The sequence below is a fragment of the Falco peregrinus genome, chromosome 9 (genome assembly GCF_023634155.1).
Source record: "Falco peregrinus isolate bFalPer1 chromosome 9, bFalPer1.pri, whole genome shotgun sequence".
In the NCBI taxonomy this organism is placed as follows: domain Eukaryota; kingdom Metazoa; phylum Chordata; class Aves; order Falconiformes; family Falconidae; genus Falco; species Falco peregrinus.
In genome coordinates, this window is record NC_073729.1 from 5930546 (window position 1) to 5951776 (window position 21231).

General features: G+C 40.6%; 1 protein-coding gene across 5 annotated transcripts in view; it reads left to right on the forward strand.

Moving 5' to 3' along the window:
• The window catches only part of SERGEF (secretion regulating guanine nucleotide exchange factor), a 158756-nt gene that overhangs the window by 34368 nt on the left and 103157 nt on the right, over nt 1–21231 (forward strand). For 4 of the 5 annotated variants that reach the window (XM_055813839.1, XM_055813840.1, XM_055813842.1 and 1 more), the window contains one exon: nt 1803–1963. The exons of the other annotated variant lie outside the window; for it this stretch is intronic. In XM_055813839.1, coding sequence (XP_055669814.1) covers nt 1803–1963 — 161 coding nt within the window. The remainder of the gene's footprint in view (nt 1–1802; nt 1964–21231) is intronic. 5 annotated transcript variants of the gene reach the window in all.

A 21231-nucleotide genomic window follows, 5' to 3' on the forward strand; every position in this document is an offset into this window, starting at 1 on the left:
TGTAGGAGTCTCCTTGCAACATTTTTGCCGCTGCAGATGTTGTTAGCAGAGATCTATACAAATTACAAAGTAAATACGCTACCTCTAGAACAAGCATGTTTTTTAAACTGTAAACTGTTTTTTTAATCTGTGTAAGATACACTGGTGTTTCTCTTAATGAAACTTGTTATAATGCTTTAACCTAACAAAATGCAACTACTATGTTGAAAGACCTCACTTGTATTGAAAGTAGTGTATGACTGGTTTCAACTTTTCCCTGAATTGCTAGGAAGTTCCAAAGGAAGAAAATCATTGTGCCCCTGAGAGAAAAGGACAACTAATTTTATCATTTAATTCAGGGGAAGCATTATCAGTGAACTGAGAGAACACACCTGAAAAACTTCCAGTGATCAGAGTAAAAACTACCACTGCTGGCAGATTTCCAAGGGAAATGCATATACTTCTCATGTATTCAAATCTATGAAGTTAGTTTCCAGTTTCTGAGATGCATTGTCAGCTTAAACTCTGCAAACCAGCAGCGCTCACCTGGGTCTCCTTCAAGACAATTTAACAGCGCCCAAAGGAAAAGGAAGGTGTTCAGATTTCGGAAGGTTTGTGTTATGGGATGTGTTAAGAAAACCATCAGCTGTCATCTTTGGGCGATGTGACCAGTACCGCCTGCTCCCAGCCCCTCTATGGGATATGCCTGTACTGACTGACAAGGGGAGAAGTGCGTGTGTTTAAGCTGTCTTGCTTCACTTGATGGTGTTTTCCTCAGAGTCACTTAATTTGGCTTGTGACTTGGTGACTTGAGTTGAGTTCTGGAGAGGAGATTGAGGCTTGGCTGTAGTGCATCTGTAACTCAAGGTCATTGCAGGCTTCCTTCTAGGTTGGAAAGTGGGTTGCTGCTTTGCGTTAAAACAGAGTTGAGAACATAGTGTTACGCTGTGTGTATATAACATTTTTAATTGGGAGTCCAGAAAGGGACAGCTTTTCATCACTTACCTGCAGAGATTTCATTAAGAAAATAAAGCTGTCACTTAGTATGATTTCATAATTATTATTTTTTTTAATATTGGGAACTGAAGGTAAAAGGATTGCTTTATGGATGTTACCCATATTTGAGAGTGGACTTCTGGGTGTCAGTCCCACTGCAGTGAACCTGGTAGAATATGTGGAGGGAAGGATGATCCATATACTGCTGATTTCATTTAGTTACTTGCCTTGGCCAACATGTGATTCCTGTGAAAAGAAACTGGTGCAATTCCAATGCTTAATGACAGCTGTGGTGGTCCTGACTAACTGGTTTCTGTCCTGAGGGCTGTTACTTTGCTCACGGGAGCTGTGACAGAAGATAACTTTTATCAGGAAAACATAAACTGTATGTTAAATACAGGACGTGTGATGGATGTCTCAATGGCAAAGACTGGGAATAGAGAAGAATCTTTTATGTTTCAGAATAAGCTGTTTTGTGTGCTTCTGTAAGCTAAAAATATGCCCTTTGTATAACTAAAGTATATATTTTGTGCAGAATGTCCAGGTTAAGCCCCTTTACTGACGTGGTTTCATTTATAGCCCAGGTCACCCTACAGCTGTTGTTCTGCCAGAAAACACGTTAATGAGGTTTGAGTAACTGCATAGAAGTACATCGTAATATGTCTTTAGGTAGTTTTAATTTTTTTCTTCTGTTTCCATAAGTAGTTTTCACTAGGTTTTTGGAGGTTTAGATAAGATGTATTACGAAGTGTTCTAGTTGTCAGTTGGTATCCAGATGTTCCTGGAACCTGGTAAATATGTAATCTTGAAATGTCTTTTGTGTTTAGATACTGGCAAGGTATTCACCTGGGGCAGAGCGGACTATGGGCAACTTGGAAGGCATGTAGTGGTTCCCGATGGGCAGGAGGCATGCACAGCATCTGAACAGCACTTGGAGCTGTTGGGTAACATCCCTGTTTCAGTGCCTTGCCTAAATGGAGCATCTCAGGTAAAGATGAAAATTACTGCTTTTTTCCCAGGGTGGTGGGTTTTTTTGTGTGTGTACATGTGCATTAAAACAATCAGTACAATTTCCTAACAGAACGCTTTCAAATGCTGCAGTACAAGCCCTTGCTGCTCTTCCTGTGAGCTCATAATATGATTAAATTTTTTCAAATTTCTTAAAAGGCTTTTGCATTCAGGAACTGATTTTTCATTGGTGGAACCAGACTTACCATTAGCAGTAGCTGCCAAGTTCTCTCAGCTCCCAGCGTGTGCAAGAGATTGTTGCATCTGCAACACAGCCTAACGTATGAGGTGGCACCCCGTCCAGCTGCAGCACTACTTTTGTCTGAAGCCCTCTGTAACAGTTTAGCCAGTGGCCTTTCTCTAGCTGGTCAGTGCTACAGCCTCTCGCTCAGGGTCTCTAAGCATATAAAGAGTATTTCTCTACCTTATAACATCCTTGAGTGGTGTTGAAGGTTTTTTCATATGGCTAATTTGATACAAAATTATTTATCCTCAAGCGTAAAGATGATCAGAAAGAAAACTTTACTCAGGTTTGCTGTAGTCTAACAGAACATGCAACCTGTACTACCTGTACAAACAGTTTTCTTGGCTTTTTAGTGGCTATAGCAGCACATGGCACTTGGCTGGCAATGTGTGTGGGTCCCAGCTGAGCAGATAACCAGACAAAAGGTATGCATCTCCCTGGGGGGTAGCTGGCTGGTAGCTTCCAGTCAAAATGGAAGTATAAGCTGACAGTTTCAGCTGCAATGTCCGTACTGCACCTCTGCCTCCTGGTAGTCTCCCATGGTGAGACTTTTGTTAGAAGAGTTAGCCTCTGCCCTTTCTCGCTGTCAGTGTTCTGTGGTTGTGCACGCTCACAGCTGTGAAGCGGAGCATCAGAGCCCAGGATGCTGCACTGAAGAATAATTTGTTTAGTCAGTGTTGACTCCACTGAGCCTCAAACAGCTTTCTTAGTAATTTTGAGATGGGTGCCCCTGCTTTTGTTGTTAGATATCTATAGAGAACACCATTGTTGAATCTGTTTCACGCTGTTTTTCCATCTGTGCTTTGGGCAATGCTTCAAGTACGTAATTTTGTTTTTTCTTGTACAGTACAAAGCTAAGGCAGCTGTAGATTTTGCACAGGGGAACTTATGCTTGGCAGAATGAGTGATCCATGAAAGTGAAGGGATGCATTCAGAGATATTCCTTGAAAAGGAAGAGGAAACAATCTTTTTGTTCTGCTGCCCTCAGCACTGTTCCCCCTTATAGACCTATGAGAGACCTGGTTTGAGTGATTAGCGATGGCAGTGTCCTGGAGCAGACATCGTTCTTTGCAGAGCTAACAAGAAGATGATTTAAGAAGATTGTGATCAACAGCTAGCACCTTTTGTACCCTAAGAGGAGCTGTGTTGATGAGAAAAGGAAAAAGCAGATAAGAGCCTAAATTGCTTCACTTTCAAGATTACAAAATAATGCCGGAGCTAGATTTTAGACTTAAACATGCATTAAACTGCAGTATGTAGGCTATGTAGAGGGCAAGCTGTTTTTTGTTTACACACAAGCTATCCCTTTTTCCATTGGTGGTCATGTGGAGACAAGGTTTGATTTGAGAGCTCAATTAAAAGGAATATAAAGAAGATGAGTTCTTTTCCATGTTTCCCTTGAATTAACAATTCCAATTTACATGTTCAATGCAGAGAGCCAGTGTAACAGTTAAGGATTACAACTAATGATTTTTATCTATGGTCTATTTTTGTAAATTGCTTTTCATGATTCAGCTGAATTTTTGGCAAAGTTGTGGTCTGCTGATTGCCTCTGCACTTCAGTTAATATTGTTAAAACCAGAGCTGAGAAACTAATCTAAGGATTAGAGGACAGTGTAAAAGACACACTAGTTTACCTCAAGGACAGCACAGTAGATTTAACTTCCTGTGCTGCTCCTTGTGTCCATGCCCATGATTTCCCTGCTTTCTCCACCAAAGACCAGGGATTCTCCTTTCTTTGTGCTGAAATAGATACGTCTGTGTCTGTCTATTACTCAAAAACCTGATTTTGGAAGTGTTGAGTGATCCATTGTGAATTTGACTTATTTCCCAAACACTTTTGGAAACGTTGACCTTGAGAAACGTGAGCGCTTCTTTCTTTCAACTGGAAGAGTGGAAGAACAAAAGCCTGAGTTTTAGATAATTGCCTACTAATCTGAGTATGTCTTCCTGGCAGTTTTAAAAGGGTGCGGGGACATCAGGTTCCTGGAGTCTCATGTGTTTAAACTTTTTGAATTATGTGACTGCAGGTCTATTTATTATTTTCTTCTCAGTGCTTTGGTGCATAACCACCATGGAATAGGATGAGGCACTGAAAAGGAACTTTAGGCTGTAGCTGAAGTCAGTTGTGCAAGACATTATGCATGCAGTGCTCTTGTGTTGTGGGGTGTCCTTGATTGGACCTCTTCAGAACATCTGACTCATATGCTGCCTGATGCGCATTCATATCCACTGCTCTTCAGATGAAAGGACAATTAAATACAAATGGCCTGAAAGATGATGAGCCTTTGTATTTAGCAAATGCTACAAAGACCTGGTTTAATGTTTCCTCCTTGTCAAAAATGCTTTTCCAGTCCGTTTGATATTTTTGTTTTTAATAGCTATTTTTTTACTGTTTGTGGTATGTTCAGCATGTCATTCACGTTGCAGCAAACATTTGCTGCAGCAATAAACAAGTGAGAAGTCACTGTGCAGTGCTGAACGTTTCTTGCTAAACGGGATGGAAGGGCGGGCTACAGTCGTTCTGGATATGCAGCACTGCTCATGTGGAGCCATGTTTTCATCATATCCTTTCTCTACTTAAAACAGGCTGTGCTAGATTACAGTTTTCTCAGGAGGGATCTCTGAAATTTCAGTTAGGAAATAAAAAAAATATCTGTGCCACACTGACAGTTTTCGGTTTTCTTGGGCTTAATTCCTTCCTCAGTTTTACCATCACCCAGCTTAAATCTTGATGATGGATCTAGAGGCCAATTGTTTCAGGGAATTGAAAATAACTGATGGACTTGTGATGACCTGTATCTGCTGTGTTTATCCCGATCCTGTTGTGGCCCGTAATTCCAGAGTGTATGTTTATCCCAGCGTGTATGTTTGTCCTGTGCAATATAGACTGGCTTGGATCCTTTGCGCATGGTTCCTTTTTTCAGGGAATGCCATCATGAATACACATGCTCTCATGGCCCTTTGACTGCAAAGTATATTGCTGCTTTTTTCCATGGTGGTTACAGTAACATCACTGTTACCGCTTTTGTTTAAACGTTGCAAAGATAGCTTTGTTTTTAGTATATTCTTGGGTTTCCCCCCCCTCCCCCATGTTGCAAAATATTAAGCATCTACCTACAAGACAAATCTATCTGCTATGATGATATAGTTGATTGTTATATGTCTGATAGGCTAAAGTATAAGCATTGTTACTACCTTAACATATAGACACAGTAATGGAAATTGTTGAAACGTTGAAAATGGAACCTTTTGGATTAAAAAAAATTGTGATTGTTTTTATATTTTTTGACTTGGTGAAAATTATTAGAGGCCTCTTTGTAAGTAAAGCTGTCGTTGAGACTTTAAAGGGTATTTAAAGAAATAACCTGATAGTATTAAAGCATATACATCATCTCTGTGCTATGTGCATGGCTTGTATACTTAGTTATTTGTTGGTACTGTAAATATTTGTGGCTATGTTTTTTATTTTGAATGCTCAAAACAAAAGGCTTTTATTTTGCTGGGGGAGAAACAACAAACTGAAGTTTCCTAAACCAGAGTTTACTGCTCAGTTTGAGAATATATGTGTAGTAACTGATTCAATAAGCTGCTTAAAAACCCCATTTTGAATATTAGGGAAAGAGGTAAATGCAAAAAAAAAAAAAAAAAAATTCCCCCTACTTTTCCAAGCTCAATAATTTTTAGATAATCTAAGGATATAGTTCAATAGAAGTGGTGGTGTGAAAAATGAAGTTTCAGTAAACTCTGTTCCTTGTTCTTTGATTTGCCAGCTTGCCTCCAAACTCATAACTGCCACAGAAACAGATGTGGGCCCTGGAAAAACTTATAGTAAAAGGTGGTTTTTACTTAGCAATGCTTACAGCTGACAATGAAAACAAGCAGGGCATGGGAGTGGAAACGGAGAAAGGACATAGCTTCAGGTGCAACAGCAAGGCAGCTGTAAAGCTGAGAAGGCAACCTACATAATACATATTCCACTCCAGCCCTTTACTCGTTAAGCTTTCTCTCTTGTGATATGGTGAGAAGCGAAAGTTACCTGATATCTGCATGCTCCAAACAGGTCGGATTACTAGTTGTGTTATATTTCAGTTAGTATGTGTGGCTTTCCCTGGATGTTTGTTTAATGTTGTTACATCTGTCCATCTAGTGATCCTTCATGAGGAGAGACCCCCATAGAAGGAGAGGTTAAAGGCCAACTCATTTTTTACTGAGGGGTTTCTGAGGTCCTTCTGGACCAATTAGTTAAAAATATTCTCATTTTTAAGTTGAAGTGATGTGGAGTTTCTTGCTTGGTAAGCAAGTAGTGCAGTGGGGGTTTTTTTGTCATGAATTGGTGTCTTTAACAAGTTGGTCTTGATCTGTGTTCTTTGAGAAATGGCATTGTTGAATTTTCCTTCGTTGGTGCAGGTTGGTTTTGTTACGCTGTTTTAGAGATGCAGGGATAAAAATGGTAATGTAGAGATGGCCCTTTAATATTCTTGCAAGAGTGGAAATCAAGTTCTTGGCTTATTAATTTTAAGTGACAGTCAGGAAAAAGGGCATGGAGAAGTGGGTTCTGGGTAAAATTCTGTGCAAATGAGAATTTGCAATTAAGGATGAAAATGGAGGCCAAATTGTTGAAATTATCACTGGGGGGGAAAAAACCCAAACAGGATGTATTAGAGGAATGAAACTGCAGTCTGCATACAAAATACATAAAGTCAGTGTTAGATGAGGTGCGTTTGTGTGATCTGCACGCCCTGTGTAGGAGAGTAACACTGATCTTGGCAATGCTGCAAGAATATTGAGAGGAGTTTACAGTTATATTGCAGGCAATGAGGAGGCAGGATTTACTACTTAGATCAGTTGGTTCTCCCTGTCATTCTCCGAGCAAGAAGCTGAGAGCCGTAACAAACTTGAAGTTCAAATGCAACGTTTTGGCTAGGTAGCAGTTCTGTTTATTCTGTGCTTTTCTTATCCCATTAAGACATGACCATGGCTTGTAAAGACTAGCTTACGGCCTGGGTAGAGAGATTCTGGAAATTAGGAATACCATGTGTTAAGCAACGGAAGTTACTCGGGAAATATTAGGCTGCTCCATGAAAACCATAACCTAGCTGTAATTTTGTGGTAAATGATTTGGTGAAGTGAAGCTCAACTATTTAACACTAGGTGAAAGGGTGGGGATCTTTGCTTTCCTCTTCTCCTTGTGGTTATAAGCAGAGCCTAGATCACCCAACGTCTAGGTGTGTAATTTTTGGCAAGCAAAGAGGAGATGATGTTGGTTCCCAGCACCTATACCAATTTCTCTGCTGCTGGCATTGCAAAAGGGGAAATGGGAAATCAAATTCACACCAAGCAAATAACAAAGGAGAGCTCCTGCACTGCCTTTGCATGCCAGACAACATGTGATGTGTGACTACAAGCTAGAGGTTTTCCAGTTATCACTTTTGCAGATGAGGGTTGGCTTAAAATGACCAAAATGGCTCTGCTGGGGTTGTGCTGTAGCACTGAGGTGGCAGCCAGGGGTCAGGCTGCTTCGTAGTCTGTATGGGAGACCAGCAAAGGTTGATGTGCCTCCAGCATGGGTGAAGTAGGAGAGGACTGACATGGCATCAAGTCAGGAGTTGGTGACCCACCCAGCATGTGATGGATGGGATGTTATAAATGTGAGTGTGGGCAAAGCCTTAATCTTTATAATTCATAAATTCATTTTCCACCTGATAGTGTGTTGCAGTTCGAATTCCAAATTAATCCTTCACTAAAACTACTTGCAGCAGTAGCCATAGCTTGTGCAGGCGTGCATCAGCTGACCAAATTGGCAAATGTGTTTAATGAGTCTGTTAGTAGAAAAATGACTAAGTTACCTTGTTTGTGACTCTGACCTGCATATGCTCATGCTATGTTCTTTAAATTAAAAATACTGACCGGGTCCCATTCTTCTGCATGGCTTGTTCTAATAACAGTGCACCATGACTGCAACTCACCCTGAACTCAGAGACAACTTCTAATCCAGCTCAGTACTCCTCTGAAATATTTCTTTGCACCAACAAATGCCATGAACATTCACTGGTGTCATTCACATGCATGATGTAGTAAATGCCTGCTAATTATCTATGGGAAATGCTGCAAAATAACTAAAAAAATGTACTTGGTGTTAAGGCAAATTCTGTGTGAACAGCCACCTTGGAAGGTGACCACCATTAGTGCAGAAATCCAGTTCAGCCTCACTGACATGGTTTCGGTTCCCTTGTTTATCCATGAGGAGCCTAAACAGAAAGGCTTCAATGTAAAATGTAAAAGGTATCTGTCCTACTTTAAGGTCAGCCAAGCCTAGCCCAGGGGTATGTGCATGGGTATGTTCCAAATCCAAGTGAAAATATGGTTGGAAGCAAGAAGCTGGTGGAAAAGGCCCTAAAGCATGCAGGTTTTCATTCTCAATTTGTCATTAGAACTGTTAGAGGGAAGGGATGAACAAATCAATGCAGGCTAGAATGAGAGAAAATCAATAAGAAACTGCAGTGAACTGGAACAAAGCTATCAATTTACCACATTCTCTGCAAAAAAATCTTATCTGTACCTCCTCTTATGGATGGAAAAATAATGCAACAATGATGATTTGGGGCAAGATTAATTGTTTTTTACCTGGCTCACCCTGGAACTTCAGCTCGAGAAAGTTCTGGTTACACATTTTGGTGTAAGCGCTACTTATGTTTTCTTTTTCTGTTGTGTTGCTGAATTTTATTGGCAGGTTCTGTTACAGTGGAATCTTAAAAGAAGAAAAGTAGTCGAGGAGAAATACATCATTTAAGTTACCCCCGTAGGAATTTGACGGAATACTCTCTGTAATTGTTTACTTTTGGGTATTAGTAGAAGTGACTTAATTAGTGCTTCATTGTTTTGCTGTCAACTTTTTTTAAGAAGAGTGTTACTCCTTAATAGGTAGTATGCTTGATGTAGCTGGGAAATACACTGGGCTACTGAGTAGCATACTACAGATACATGAGGTGGGAGAGATCTTTGTGGTTCCAACGCTGCCTGTTTATTGAGTTGTTCCACTGGGCCTTTCAAACTCATTTGTCACTGTGGGGCCATAAACTCACCAAGGCAGTGCTGTTCTGGCCAGCACACAGACTGCTTCTCCCTGCTTTTAATTTAAAGAGTCTGGATTTGCCTTGAACTTGGGTTATGCTTGTAGTTTTATGCTAGTGATGGTGTTTGTTTTCATTTGTCTGATCTCTCCAGCTTTCACTTATCAGTGAGTTATTTAAGCTGTGAGCTCTGTCAGTCTTTCTGGCCTTTGTGCTTATGTTGTAAGTTACTGTAAAGCTACTGTTTAACAGAAGATTCGGAAAAGAGAGAAACTCATGTTTCTGCTGTGATGCTTAAAAGCTGTTGCTATGCCATGGCACACACCAAGTTTCAGAGACTGAGTTACTGGGTCACCTCCTAAATGACAGGTACCTGTTTGTCCTCCTGCCTGACAGCTCATCTCCTTTGTCTGTTGGCTGCCTTGCCTCCTGATTTAAACTGAGGTTGTCAAAGGTAGAAGCTACCTCTGAACTCTGTGTCTGTTTTCTATGTGGTCTAACATCACCTGTGCCTTTGCCCCAGCATTCCACCAACAGAACTTGTTCGTGAAAGGGGGAGGAAAAGAAGTAGTAAAAATGCTGCATCTGATCCTTTGAGGACAAAAATGCTGAACTGTCTCCTGTTTTAAAACCTGCCTAAGGGTTTATTCTTAGTCTCCTGGCAGTTGATTGCTGAGGGCTCTGTAAATTCAGTGGATATTGTGTATAATTACATACCAGCAAAGATTGCTAAGACCTATGCTCCTGTTGATGTCTTTCAGATGTTTATTTTAATCATAGAAAAAGCAAATAAAAACTCTATAAAGAAATTTTTTTTCTTTATCAGGGAGAAAAAGATTTTGATAGTTCCTTAGAGGTATGGTTCTGAAAATGTCACCTCCTACATGTTGCTACTTTAGCTCCCATTTTCCCATTCCTCCTCCTCTTCCCAGGTGTAGAGTGAAAGTAAACAGTCCCTTCCTTGGTACCAAGTGCTTAGGGAGCCAGTAAGGAGTTCTTACGGTGTGATCGTTTTTCCAGCACATTGTTTGACATACTATTTGTGCTCTTAAGTGTTACATTAACAAGCATTAAATAGCCAGTTTTCCTACTGGTAATGGCTTCAGTGGAAATCCCTTTTGTCCAGTTTTTTTAAGTTGCAAAGGTTTGCCTGCAGCTTCTGCTGTTAGTTGACTTCGTACTTTGAAAGTGTGAACCCATTCAAAGCCTTAAAACTCTGAGACCTTGGTTTATTTCTCTAGATAGAAAAAGAGAAAAAAACCCCAAAAAGCTAGCCAGGCTCAGTGGGAGCTCACAAGAGACTGGCGGGGGAAGGGGGAATGAAAACCATCTAAAAAAACCTGATCTGACAGATTCCAGCCACTTTAATCCAGACAGAGATACTATGGTGTCTAACATTTGATTAAGTGCTGTGGCAGGATACCTTGCAGGTGTATATAACTGTGCAATTCCTTTATTGCTTTTGTATATGCCAAGATGAGGTACTTGGGTGTTTTTAAGTTCTTTGTTCTCTGTAAAGATGCAAACATAGGATATGACTTATAATTATTGAATCTTACTTCCTTCTCTTGTCTTCTCTGTTTGGTCCCCTATTTTGATTTTTCATGGTTTTCTGGTGTGGTTGATTGCTGCTGCTGCTTTTTTTTTTTTTTTTTTAAGTGTCTGAATGGAGGAAAACCCTTTTTCTTTGATTGTTTTGGGAAAGGGTTTTTGACTTCAATGCACAAAAATAAATTCCAGAAATAGCAAACAGTTGATTTTTTTTCATTGACTTCTTGATCTGTTGCTGCTCCCTTTTTAGCATTTAACCACTACAAAGAAAAGATGAAGGTATCCTGATTTTCCTAAAGGTGCATTACTCACTGTGGTAATGCAGCTAAAAAGAAAAAAGGAGCAGCCAATGTTTGAGCAAATAGCTGTGTATTTATAAAAATATAGACAATAATTGGCCTACAGTTATAAAAAAAAAACTTCATGGATTTTGGGAGTGAAGTTACAAGGAGGAAGTTTTTGAGGAAATAAGAATGGGAAGTGAGATAGAAAGCATGACAAAGTTTTTAATTACTGTGGCTGTTTCAAATTCTTGGTTTAAATGCATTTCTTCCTTACCGTGAAAACTGCATAGAGAGATGACTCTTCTCCAGTGCATGTCAGTGAAGTCTTTGCAGTTCGCTCAGTGGATTGAATCATTGAGGCTGCTGCAGTACAGGGAACTACAGGCCTGTCAGCCTGACCTCAGTGCCAGGGAAGGTTCTGGAGCAGACCATCCTGAGTACCATCATGTGGCACGTGCGGGACAGCCGGGGGGTCAGGCCCAGCCAGCACAGGTTTAGGAAAGGCAGTTCCTCCTTGAGGAACCTGATCTCCTTCTATGCCAAGGTGACCTGCCCAGTGGACGAGGGAAAGGCTGTGGATGTTGCCTGTCTGGACCTTAGTAAAGCCTTCGGCACCGTCTCCCACAGCATCTCCTGGAGAAAGCGGCTGCCCACGGCTGGGAGGGGTGTGCTCTGCGCTGGGTTGGAAGCTGGCTGGACACCGAGCCCAGAGCGCGGCGGGGAATGGAGTTACACCCCGCTGGCACCGGGCACAAGCGGCGTCCCCAGGGCTCGGTGCTGGGGCCGGTCCTGCTTAATGCCTTTATCGATGATCTGGGCGAGGGGATCGAGTGCTCCCTCGATACGTTTGTGGATGACACCGAGCTGGGGGGTTGTTGATCTGCCGGAGGCCAGGCAGGCTCTGCGGAGGAGTCTGGGCAGGCTGGGCCGATGGGCCAAGGCCAATTTTATGGGGTTCAACCAGGAGAAGTGCCGGGTCCTGCTCTTGGGTCACAACAACCTCATGCAACGCTATGGGCTTGGGGCAGAGCGGCTGGGAAGCACCAGGGGGTGCTGGTTGATGGCTGGCTGAACATGAGCCAGCAGCGTGCTGAGGTGTCCAGCAGCACCCTGGCTTGTAACAGAAGTAGTGTGGTCAGCAGGACAAGGGCAGTGATTGTCCTCCTGTAGTTGGCACTGGTGAGGCTACACCTTGAATATTCTGTTTGATTTTTGGGCCCCTCACTTCAAGAGGCATGTTACAGGTGCTGGAGCATGTCCAGAGAAGGGCAACGGAGCTGGTGAAGGGTCTAGAGAACAAGTGGTATAAAGGGTGACTGAGGGAACTGGGGTTGTTGGGTCTGGAGGAGGCTCGGGGGGACGTTATCGCTCCCTACAGCTATGTGACAGGAGGCTGCAGGCAGGTGGGGGTCAGTCTTTTCTCCCAAGTCACAAGCGACAGGACAAGAGGAAACAACCTCAAGTTACGCCAGGGAGGTTTAGGCTGGTTATTGGGAAAATAATTTTCACTGAAAGGGTGGTCAAGCACTGGAACAGGCTGCCCGGGGAGATGGTAGAATCACCATCCCTGGAGTTTTTTCAAAAACTGTGTAGATGCGGTGCTGAGGGACATGGTTTAGGGATGGACTTGACAGCCCTGGGTTAACGGTTGGATTTGATGATCTCAATTGTCTTTTCCATCCTAAATGATTCTATGATTCTGTGATGCCAGCAAGCAGAAGCTTTTCACTTGGCTGCATACAAGCATGCTATCAAGCAACGTTTGTGGCACTATATGAGCCTTTAAGCCCTGCTATTTGCCTTTACCTGGCAGGAAGAATAGTTTGGCCTCTGCCGTTGTACTTGAGGTGCCAAGTTCAACGCATCAGACTGGTGAGCAATGTTCTGTAGTTGCTTTCGTGCTATCAGAATGCCTTGAAAACTCAGTGGATGAGAAATGTAAGTGAAATTAATGTGTTTGCTGGAAGGCAGAGGTATCGCCTTGATTCTTCATCTTCTGTGGTTGTCAAATAAATGCACAAGCTGTGCAAAATCAGCTTCTTAATCTGGTCCAGTTTGCAGTTTAGCATACAGCTGTGGTTCGTGACGGTGCTTTGGGGCCTGCACAAAGGTACAAGTGGTAGAAGTGTTTCTGAATTGGAAGTCTGGAAAGCTCTACAGTTATTTCGCATGCTGACTGGTGGCAGCTTGGTCAGATACACAGGATTCATGCACTGTGTCACTGCAATTTATCACTGATGGCACTGAGACTACCTGGCTTAATACACTGTGTGATCTGTAATGGATTCTGCTGTGGATTTGTAAGGCAAATCTTTCTTAGCACCTTACATTTAAAAAAGTTGGCAAATCATTTTCACCTGAAGTGGTCTGTCTTGAATATTGGTATGAAGAACTGATTTGGGTCCGAAGCCTTTATTTTACCCTACCCTTTGTTTCAAGTTCTTGAATGGATTGTTGGACAAGGACAGCATTTATTAAAAGAATTCTTATTTCCAACGCTGATATGGGTATTTGAGAGTATGTGTCTTGTTATCAGTGATCTTACAATGAGCTAGTAGGTGTCAACTTGTCTTTTAAAAATTTAAATTTGTCATTTTGAAAGGATTACTTGGAAACTGCATGCAAGTTTCCTAAGAATACACAGACTGATTTTTGGTTCACAGTGAATCTAATGTTTTCATTGGGAATGCAAGTCACAGGTTGTAGTGGGAGGGGATGTTGTCAGTCTTCAGAAAACAAAATTCATGATCTTATCTTTTGCTGGCACCTGTTGTGGTTAGCTTCTTCTGTTTTTAAAGAATGCGAAATATTATTTCGTTGTTATTACACCATGTGGAAATAGAAGTAACTTTAATTGTGAAAATGGAAATCTGTGATGACAGTCACTTTTTAAGTTTCACTGCATATCTCCAACACTTCTTCCTATTTGATATTGCTGATTCTACTCAGTATTTGTGTGTGGAACCTCCATTACACAGAGTTTGAGGCTAAGAAAAGTGGAGACTTGTAGAAATGCATTTACATGGTCAGGTGTAAGACTTCCCATGGAGCTTTTTTTTTGTTCAGTTTAGATACTAGATCAAACCCTCTAAAAATATAGTGTTGAGGTTTGCAGCTTCAGAAAATGAGAGAATACTAGGAGCAGAGTAATAGAAGGCGCCCTTTTGGTTCAGCAGTTGGCATTGTCTTACAGGATTAGTTTGCTGTCTGTGGTTTTCCTTGCCACAGCAAGTCTGAAATCCAGAGTGCTTGGAGGGGCATGAAAAGGAAAATGCTTATATCTTTTTACTTAAAAAGATTAAGATGGAATTTGTGAATTACAGTGATGCTATTAAATTATCTTAAGATACAATTGTTTTAGCTTAGCTGAGAAGCTGTTCAGAAATACGAAGTAGGCTATGATGTAAATTTAATGTCTTTCGTGTTGGAGAGACAACGTGTCCCACCCCCACCTCCTCAACAAATGAGGACAGTAAAGTATCCTGTTTGCTTTTCTGCATGGTACCTGGAGACATCTGCCGTGTCTTGTGGCCAAATGAGTTAGGAGTGCACCAAGACTGACGGTGTTCGGGGTCTTTAAAGATGACTGGTTTTGCATGCGAGGCCTCCATTTGCAGTCAGATTGGCAGAAAGCCAGTGAGAAAAGAGCATTTATTCACTTGTGTTGAGTTCGTGCTCAGCTTGACATGCCACAGAGGTCTAATGAAGTAATTTTGTCTGAGGACTTCAAATTTAGTGATGCTAAGTACGTGAGGGACTACTGACGTACCACTACTGAAATTAAATGTATGTTCTGGATTGCCCTTTCAACCTTTTTTTTCCCCTTTACTCTTCCCTTTACTATTTACTTACTGACAGCTCCTTTTAGATACCCGTGTTACTACATGGATTTCAAATGATGCTGCTGCTTACTGTCTTTTTCGCAACAGGTAACATGCTTCAGAAACATCTCTTCGCATTCGGTGAGACTGCATGTGCTTTCTCGTTGAGTCCTCTGACTGACAGAAACACTTTGCTTTTTCTTTTGTTATTATGGGTGTAAGCACTCTGTTTTGATAAGTTTGAGAAATCAGAACCAAATTCTGAAATCCTTTTATTCATGTTAGATAAGTGCAATTCGCTGTGATACACTAGTATTGTATGCTTATACATTTGCTGAGAGAAATGTATAATATACCAAATAATACTCATGCTTGGAATCCATCTACCTTTCTTATTTTCTTTTGTGTTCAATACTATATCTTGGCTGTTATTCAGGGAGAAAAATAATCAAAAATGATTAAAAAACTTGGAATGATGATGCTAAATTAGTCATGTTTGTGCTAACAAAAATGAATCTGAATTCTGGATTTGCTGTTCAGTGAGGCTATTTTAATGTTGTTCACTTAGTAATTTTTAATTAAATTAATGGTAAAACAGATGTTAGAAGTAGTAAAATTACAGGTGTTGTGCTTGTGGTGTTATATGTAATTTAGATATACCTAGGTATAATTTAAGAGGAGTACTTTAATTTTAGAGAACTGGTATTGGAAAACCCATGGCTGTTAAATTTGTTGGAGTTGCACCTCCCAACAATTCAGGTAATTTGCTTTCACTCCTAATTTATTTAACAAATATCTCTCATGCAGGATCATAATCATTACACGTGCCTTAGCTGAAGCTTCCTGGTGAGATACTTGGCTTCTGTGCTCTTTACCCTGTTTCTTTCTCTTGCTGTCTTGCCCAAGAGAGTTGTTCTTGTGTAGACCTACTGAGAGCCATCTGGTGTGACTGCTGGGATGCCAGTGCTGCACACCTAAACAAGCCTGTCACACTTTTCACGTTTGTCGTAGCGCTGGACCTGCGTCTGTGAGAGATGGTCTGCAGAGACAGCTTTGTTACCTGTTTTTAAAATGTGTGTTTGGTCATAAACTTTTGAGTACTTCATTGCGTTATTTCTCAGAGAAAAGACTTTCTCCAAACTCTGGGGAAAAGGAGTGCTCACGTGGCTATAAGCAGGTATCCTTAGCATTTGAAAGTTCTTTAAGGTCTGTAGCCTGTTCGGACCTTCTTGGGAATAGCATTTGGGCCTGCTAATCACTATTTCAAGGACACTTTGGTTTTTTTCTGTGTACTATTCATCCTCCTGGTTTTGGAGAGAAGAAACTTCTGAACTGCAGAAACCTGAAGGTATGGCTTTTTATCCATCCTTTTTTTTCATTTAAGGACAATACCTCAAGGTGAGATGCAGTAGCGCTTTATTTCCCCTGGATCAGTGTCAAACTTTTTAGCTGAATTTTGGAGCTGACCTGCCTGATCTTTAAATAATCTCTTCCTTCCCTTGGCAATGTAGCAGCACACTTCCCCCACTCCCCCCACCAGCAGATTCTGTTGCCAGAGTTGCTGAAATGAGTAAAAGACTTAGTGGTCAATAGTTGTGTTCTACACCACCTTCTCAAGAAAAAATCCAAATGTTTCTCTCCAGTCTTTCTGTCTGAAGTAAGGCTCTTCAAATCTGGCATTACTGGATGGAGATGTGTGAAGAATTGAAGACCAGCACATTGCCAATCATAGCAAGGCAAACTCCATGATCCTGGGAGAGCAAAAGGAATGCACCAGTGGTTTTAGACGACTATACAAAATTATTTTATTAGCTGAGTGTGCAGTAAGCCCAACTGCATCTTCCCATCTAGAAGCTGCAAAGAATCTGTTATTCTTATTTCATTGCCATGCTAAAATCAGAAAGCATTGTGCACCTGCCTTCTGCCCTGAGTCCTGTCCTGGTGGGCAGGGTTTTCAAACGGTCTTTGCAGGTGAGCTCTCTTGGAACAGCAGCATAGCTCAAAGCATGTCTTAAGAAAACAGCTTACACAAGAAAGAGGGGTAACTACCCCATGTAGTTAAATAGAAGCAAGCAGCAACACTTAGGTCTCTGATGGACAGAGTAAAATAAAAGGGATAAGAAAAAAACAGCAAGTGTTCCTATGTGTAGTATAACTCTTCATAGTAAATCTTCTGTATAGAATCCTTTGCTATTTGTTTGCAGACAACCCAGCTCTATAGTACTCTTGACTGGAGACCCAAAATGCAGCAGGAGTTTCTGGGTCGAGTCCAGTGTTGAGGTAGAGAGGTGTGCTGGAGTCGGTGGAGCTCTACAGTATCCAGTGGAGTTGTCCTCCACGTTGTAAAGCCATGTGATCGCTCCATTTCTGGTGACACTCATAAATTAGTGATATAAAAGCTGTATATCAGATTCATTTAAAGTAGTGATGATGGGGATCATCTGTGGGAGGCTGAGTACTGTGTGTGTTAAGACAAGCATTTTTGGAAAGTCTTGTGATAATTTTGCATGTTTTTTTAATATATCTTGAAATCTCGTTTTTGAAATATATTGAAAACCTGAAGTTTCAGGTTTTAATACCGAAGTGAAATAGCAAGATTGCAGTCCTGTGTTGTCTATTAAGAAAACCCCAAATAACTCTTGTTTTTAAACTACCTTCGCAATACTGTTGCAGCTTCAACCAAGTTTGTGAAATGTTTTTGGATAATAATATTCTAGGTGTCATTTCAGAAACACCTAGTTTTATGTTTAGCTATGCAGAGTATGCTTGATTAGGTCTATTGATTTGAGAAGTAAGGAAAAGCTGAAGATGATTGTGTAACAAATTCTAACTCAATGCAAATGTTTTTAAGCAATTAAACATTTACAAGCAAGAATAAGCGTATTGGCTTTGTCTCTAAGGAATAAGTCAATTGTCTAGTAACATGGTCAGTGAAATGGTGAGAGAAGTAAACGTTTGTTGTCTGTCTTTATGTAGTTGAACACAAAAAATGAAGACAGTTTTAAAATGTGCTGCTGTATTGCTATGTGTATGTCTTGTTGCAGCTTACAGTTCACGTGGTATGGTGTGAGTTATTAACAGCTGCTCGGGCTAACATGTTTTTTTTTTTGCATTGGATTTGAGAAATCTTCTGGAATTGGGCCAGAAAGCTATGCATTCCAATAAATGACTAAAAGTGAAATTATGTCTAAATGACTCTTTCACGAAGCCACTGGAATATGTGTTATCATAGTGACTGAAAAATTACTTAATCATTTCAGAGAGCTGTATTTTAGTTAATGTAACCCTCTTTGTTCTAATACTGGTTTGGTCTCTGATCTATTTGATTCAGTAAGTATTTGAAGTTTGAATTTCCCATGACCTATGTCATGTTAATGTGTCTTTAATGCTTGGAAAGTGTAATTTGTTCTTGTGAAGGTTTGCAGAGTAATAGCACATAGTTCCTTAGAGAAGAGTGAACTTGAACAGCAGTATTATGAACCTAACCCAGGATATTTTAATGTTGCTGTAGCTGCTGTGTATGAAGGCAGCATAGCATTTTCTGTTTGGCTGCTCAAATGTATTAATTTGCCACTCAGGAGAGAAACTTCTGTCTTAGCCTTCTTGTCTGTTTGAATTGGCTTTATTTTGAAACAGTGACCAAAATGAACCATTCCTCCTTAAACTGTAGATGTGTTCTGCCCTTGAGTGGTGCCGATGATGTTGAAATGTAAGATGGGTTGTTCTGCATAAATACTTACAGAAAAGCAAACTTACCTCAGAAAAATCAGAATTCAAAAGTCCACTTCTGATCACATGATTGTGGTTTCTTTGGAGACAACATATTTGTTTTAAGAGCTGAAAGTTTTTTTTATTGTTGGTTTTTTTTTTTCCTGAGGTGGTAACTGTCTCAGTACCTTGTTTACTGTTTACTGGAATTAAAACCTCATAATTAAGATCTTATTAGGCTTATTCAGCATGGAGAACAGAAGATTTCAAGGGCACATGGCAGCAACCTTCCAGTACTTACAAGGAGTTTCATCAAGAAGATGGAATTGGGCAGGAGGACGAGAAACAAAGGACACAAATTATAATGCAAGGTGCAGATTTCATGTAAGGAAAACATTTTTCACTGTGAGGCAATCAAGCAGTGGACAGGCTGCCCAGGGAGGTTGTACCATTTCTGTTCTTACAAAACTGAAGAGACTCGTCTGGATAAAGCCCAAGCAATCTGGTCAAGTCTCAGCTGATCTAGCTGTAAGCAGGAGGTTAGACTAGAAACCTCCTGAGGTCCTATCAAACCTGAATTATTCTGTGATCCTATAATCTTGTTTCTGCCCTCAGAACTGTTTCCACACATGCTCAAAATTCAGAATTCTGAAGCTTCAGCCCAGTGCTGTGATATAACAAGCTGTCAGAGGGATGAGTTTTCAAGTTACTTGTTAAAATGCACTGGGCAAGGCTCAAATCAAGTTCAGTTTGCCGAAGCGGTGCTTCTTACTAGGAAGGCAACCAAGGAGAGAGAAGGAGATTAAAGAAATCATGCTGTTTTTTTCCTGTCAGCTAGAATACATGTTTTGGGTATAGCAAAATGTATAGAAGCATTGCGTAAGTAGTTTAGAGCTCTCGGTGTGCCCCTCTGGATAAAACAGAGTGCTTGCACTACTCCAATAGGGTAGAAGCTGGCATCTTCTTTCCAGTACTGGCTTGTGGAGAGGAAGACTGTAACTGAAATAGCAACTTGGAAAAAACTGCTTCATGGTTCAGCGGTTCTTTGTTGTTACATTGTTTTAGCCCAGAAGCACTAAAATTAGCTGTCCTCTCCTCTTTGTTCTTGTTTTCTTCATGCTCCAAAGTTCGCCGAGTAGTAAATGTGTTCAGAAGCAGCTCTGCAGTTTAACTCTCCATACATTGAAGATCAGAGCCCTTGATCTGGATGCTAAAAATGACAGTTTGATTTTCAGGGTTTGTTCTGCTGTTTCTCTAGTTATGTGCAATTTTCTAGGATAAATTGCACTTTGGTCATATTGGTTTATGCTGGCAGTTTTGCTCTGAATTTATAAGAATAATTTTAATGCTGTGCCCTTCTCACTGTCCTCTGTTTTCTTTTGAGTAGTAATAGATGTACACTCTGTGTGACAGTTATGCTATTGACATTAGTTCACTAAAAGCAGAGATGCTGCTCTTCAGAAAATTAAAAAATCCGATGTCTGCAACGTTGTGTTCTTCTGCAAGGGTCAACAGAAAACTGAAAGGAGACAGAGTTGCTTAGAGGTGACACAGATATGACTTTGTAATTGCTAAAATGCTTCTCGGAAAAGACTGTCCTGATGCATAAGAATAATTTTTATTTTAGCGTTTTTTCTAAGATACAGTATTATCATCTAGAATCACATATGCTGTCTGCAGGTTTTTGTAAGCATCTTTGCTTGTTGAAGAAGTTCCCTTTATTTTTATTCTTTCTCAGAGTGGTACATGTGAACCTGTAAACACAAAGCTGATTTTTTCACCTCAGTTACTCTTGACATGTTAAGTCAGCTTGATCCAAAGATAACTGTGCTAGAAATAAGGCTTTTGTTTTTCATTTATTTATTTTCTAATTATGCCTGGACTTTCTGTTTTGGGTTTGAATTAAGGCCTCGCAATCAATTTTGTGGAAAACCAGGGTATAGTCAAAGATTTTACTTTTCTTTGAAATCTGCAGGACCAGCTACAAGGAGCCTTTCCCGTTCTTTCTAAAAGCAGCAATGCTGCTGCTGTTATAAACGATGTTGCTTGTGGGTCTAGTTTTGGCATGATGAAATCAGTGGAGTTTGAAGAGCTCATCATGTATAGTTGATATTTACTTTTATTTCTGAATATTTAATTTCCACCTGCAGAAGAGGATAAGAAATGGAAGTGCACTTGATAGTTTTTTCTTATGGCAGGTAAAGCACTTTTGTGGGGGCACTTGGGTACTTTGTGTGAGCGGTGGTATGAAAGTGACTGGAATAGAATTTGTGCTGTGGAAGGTTACAAAATAAAGCTCAAGGAAGCCAAGTCTGATTAATGATGCAGATTATTGGTGTTGAATAGAAGAATCTCATTTTCTTGGCGTTTCTAGTCTGTAGCAATTTAAAATAAGTTGTCTTTAGTTTGTGTTCTCCCGGTGGCTTGGGAGGCCTAGAATACGATCTTCTTACACTTGACAGGGCACAGATGCAAACAAAAATACTATTTCTTAGGGTCTACAGGCGAAGCATATAGAGATGCTTGCAGGCAGGGCATGGGAAGGAAACAACACCATTGCCGTTTAG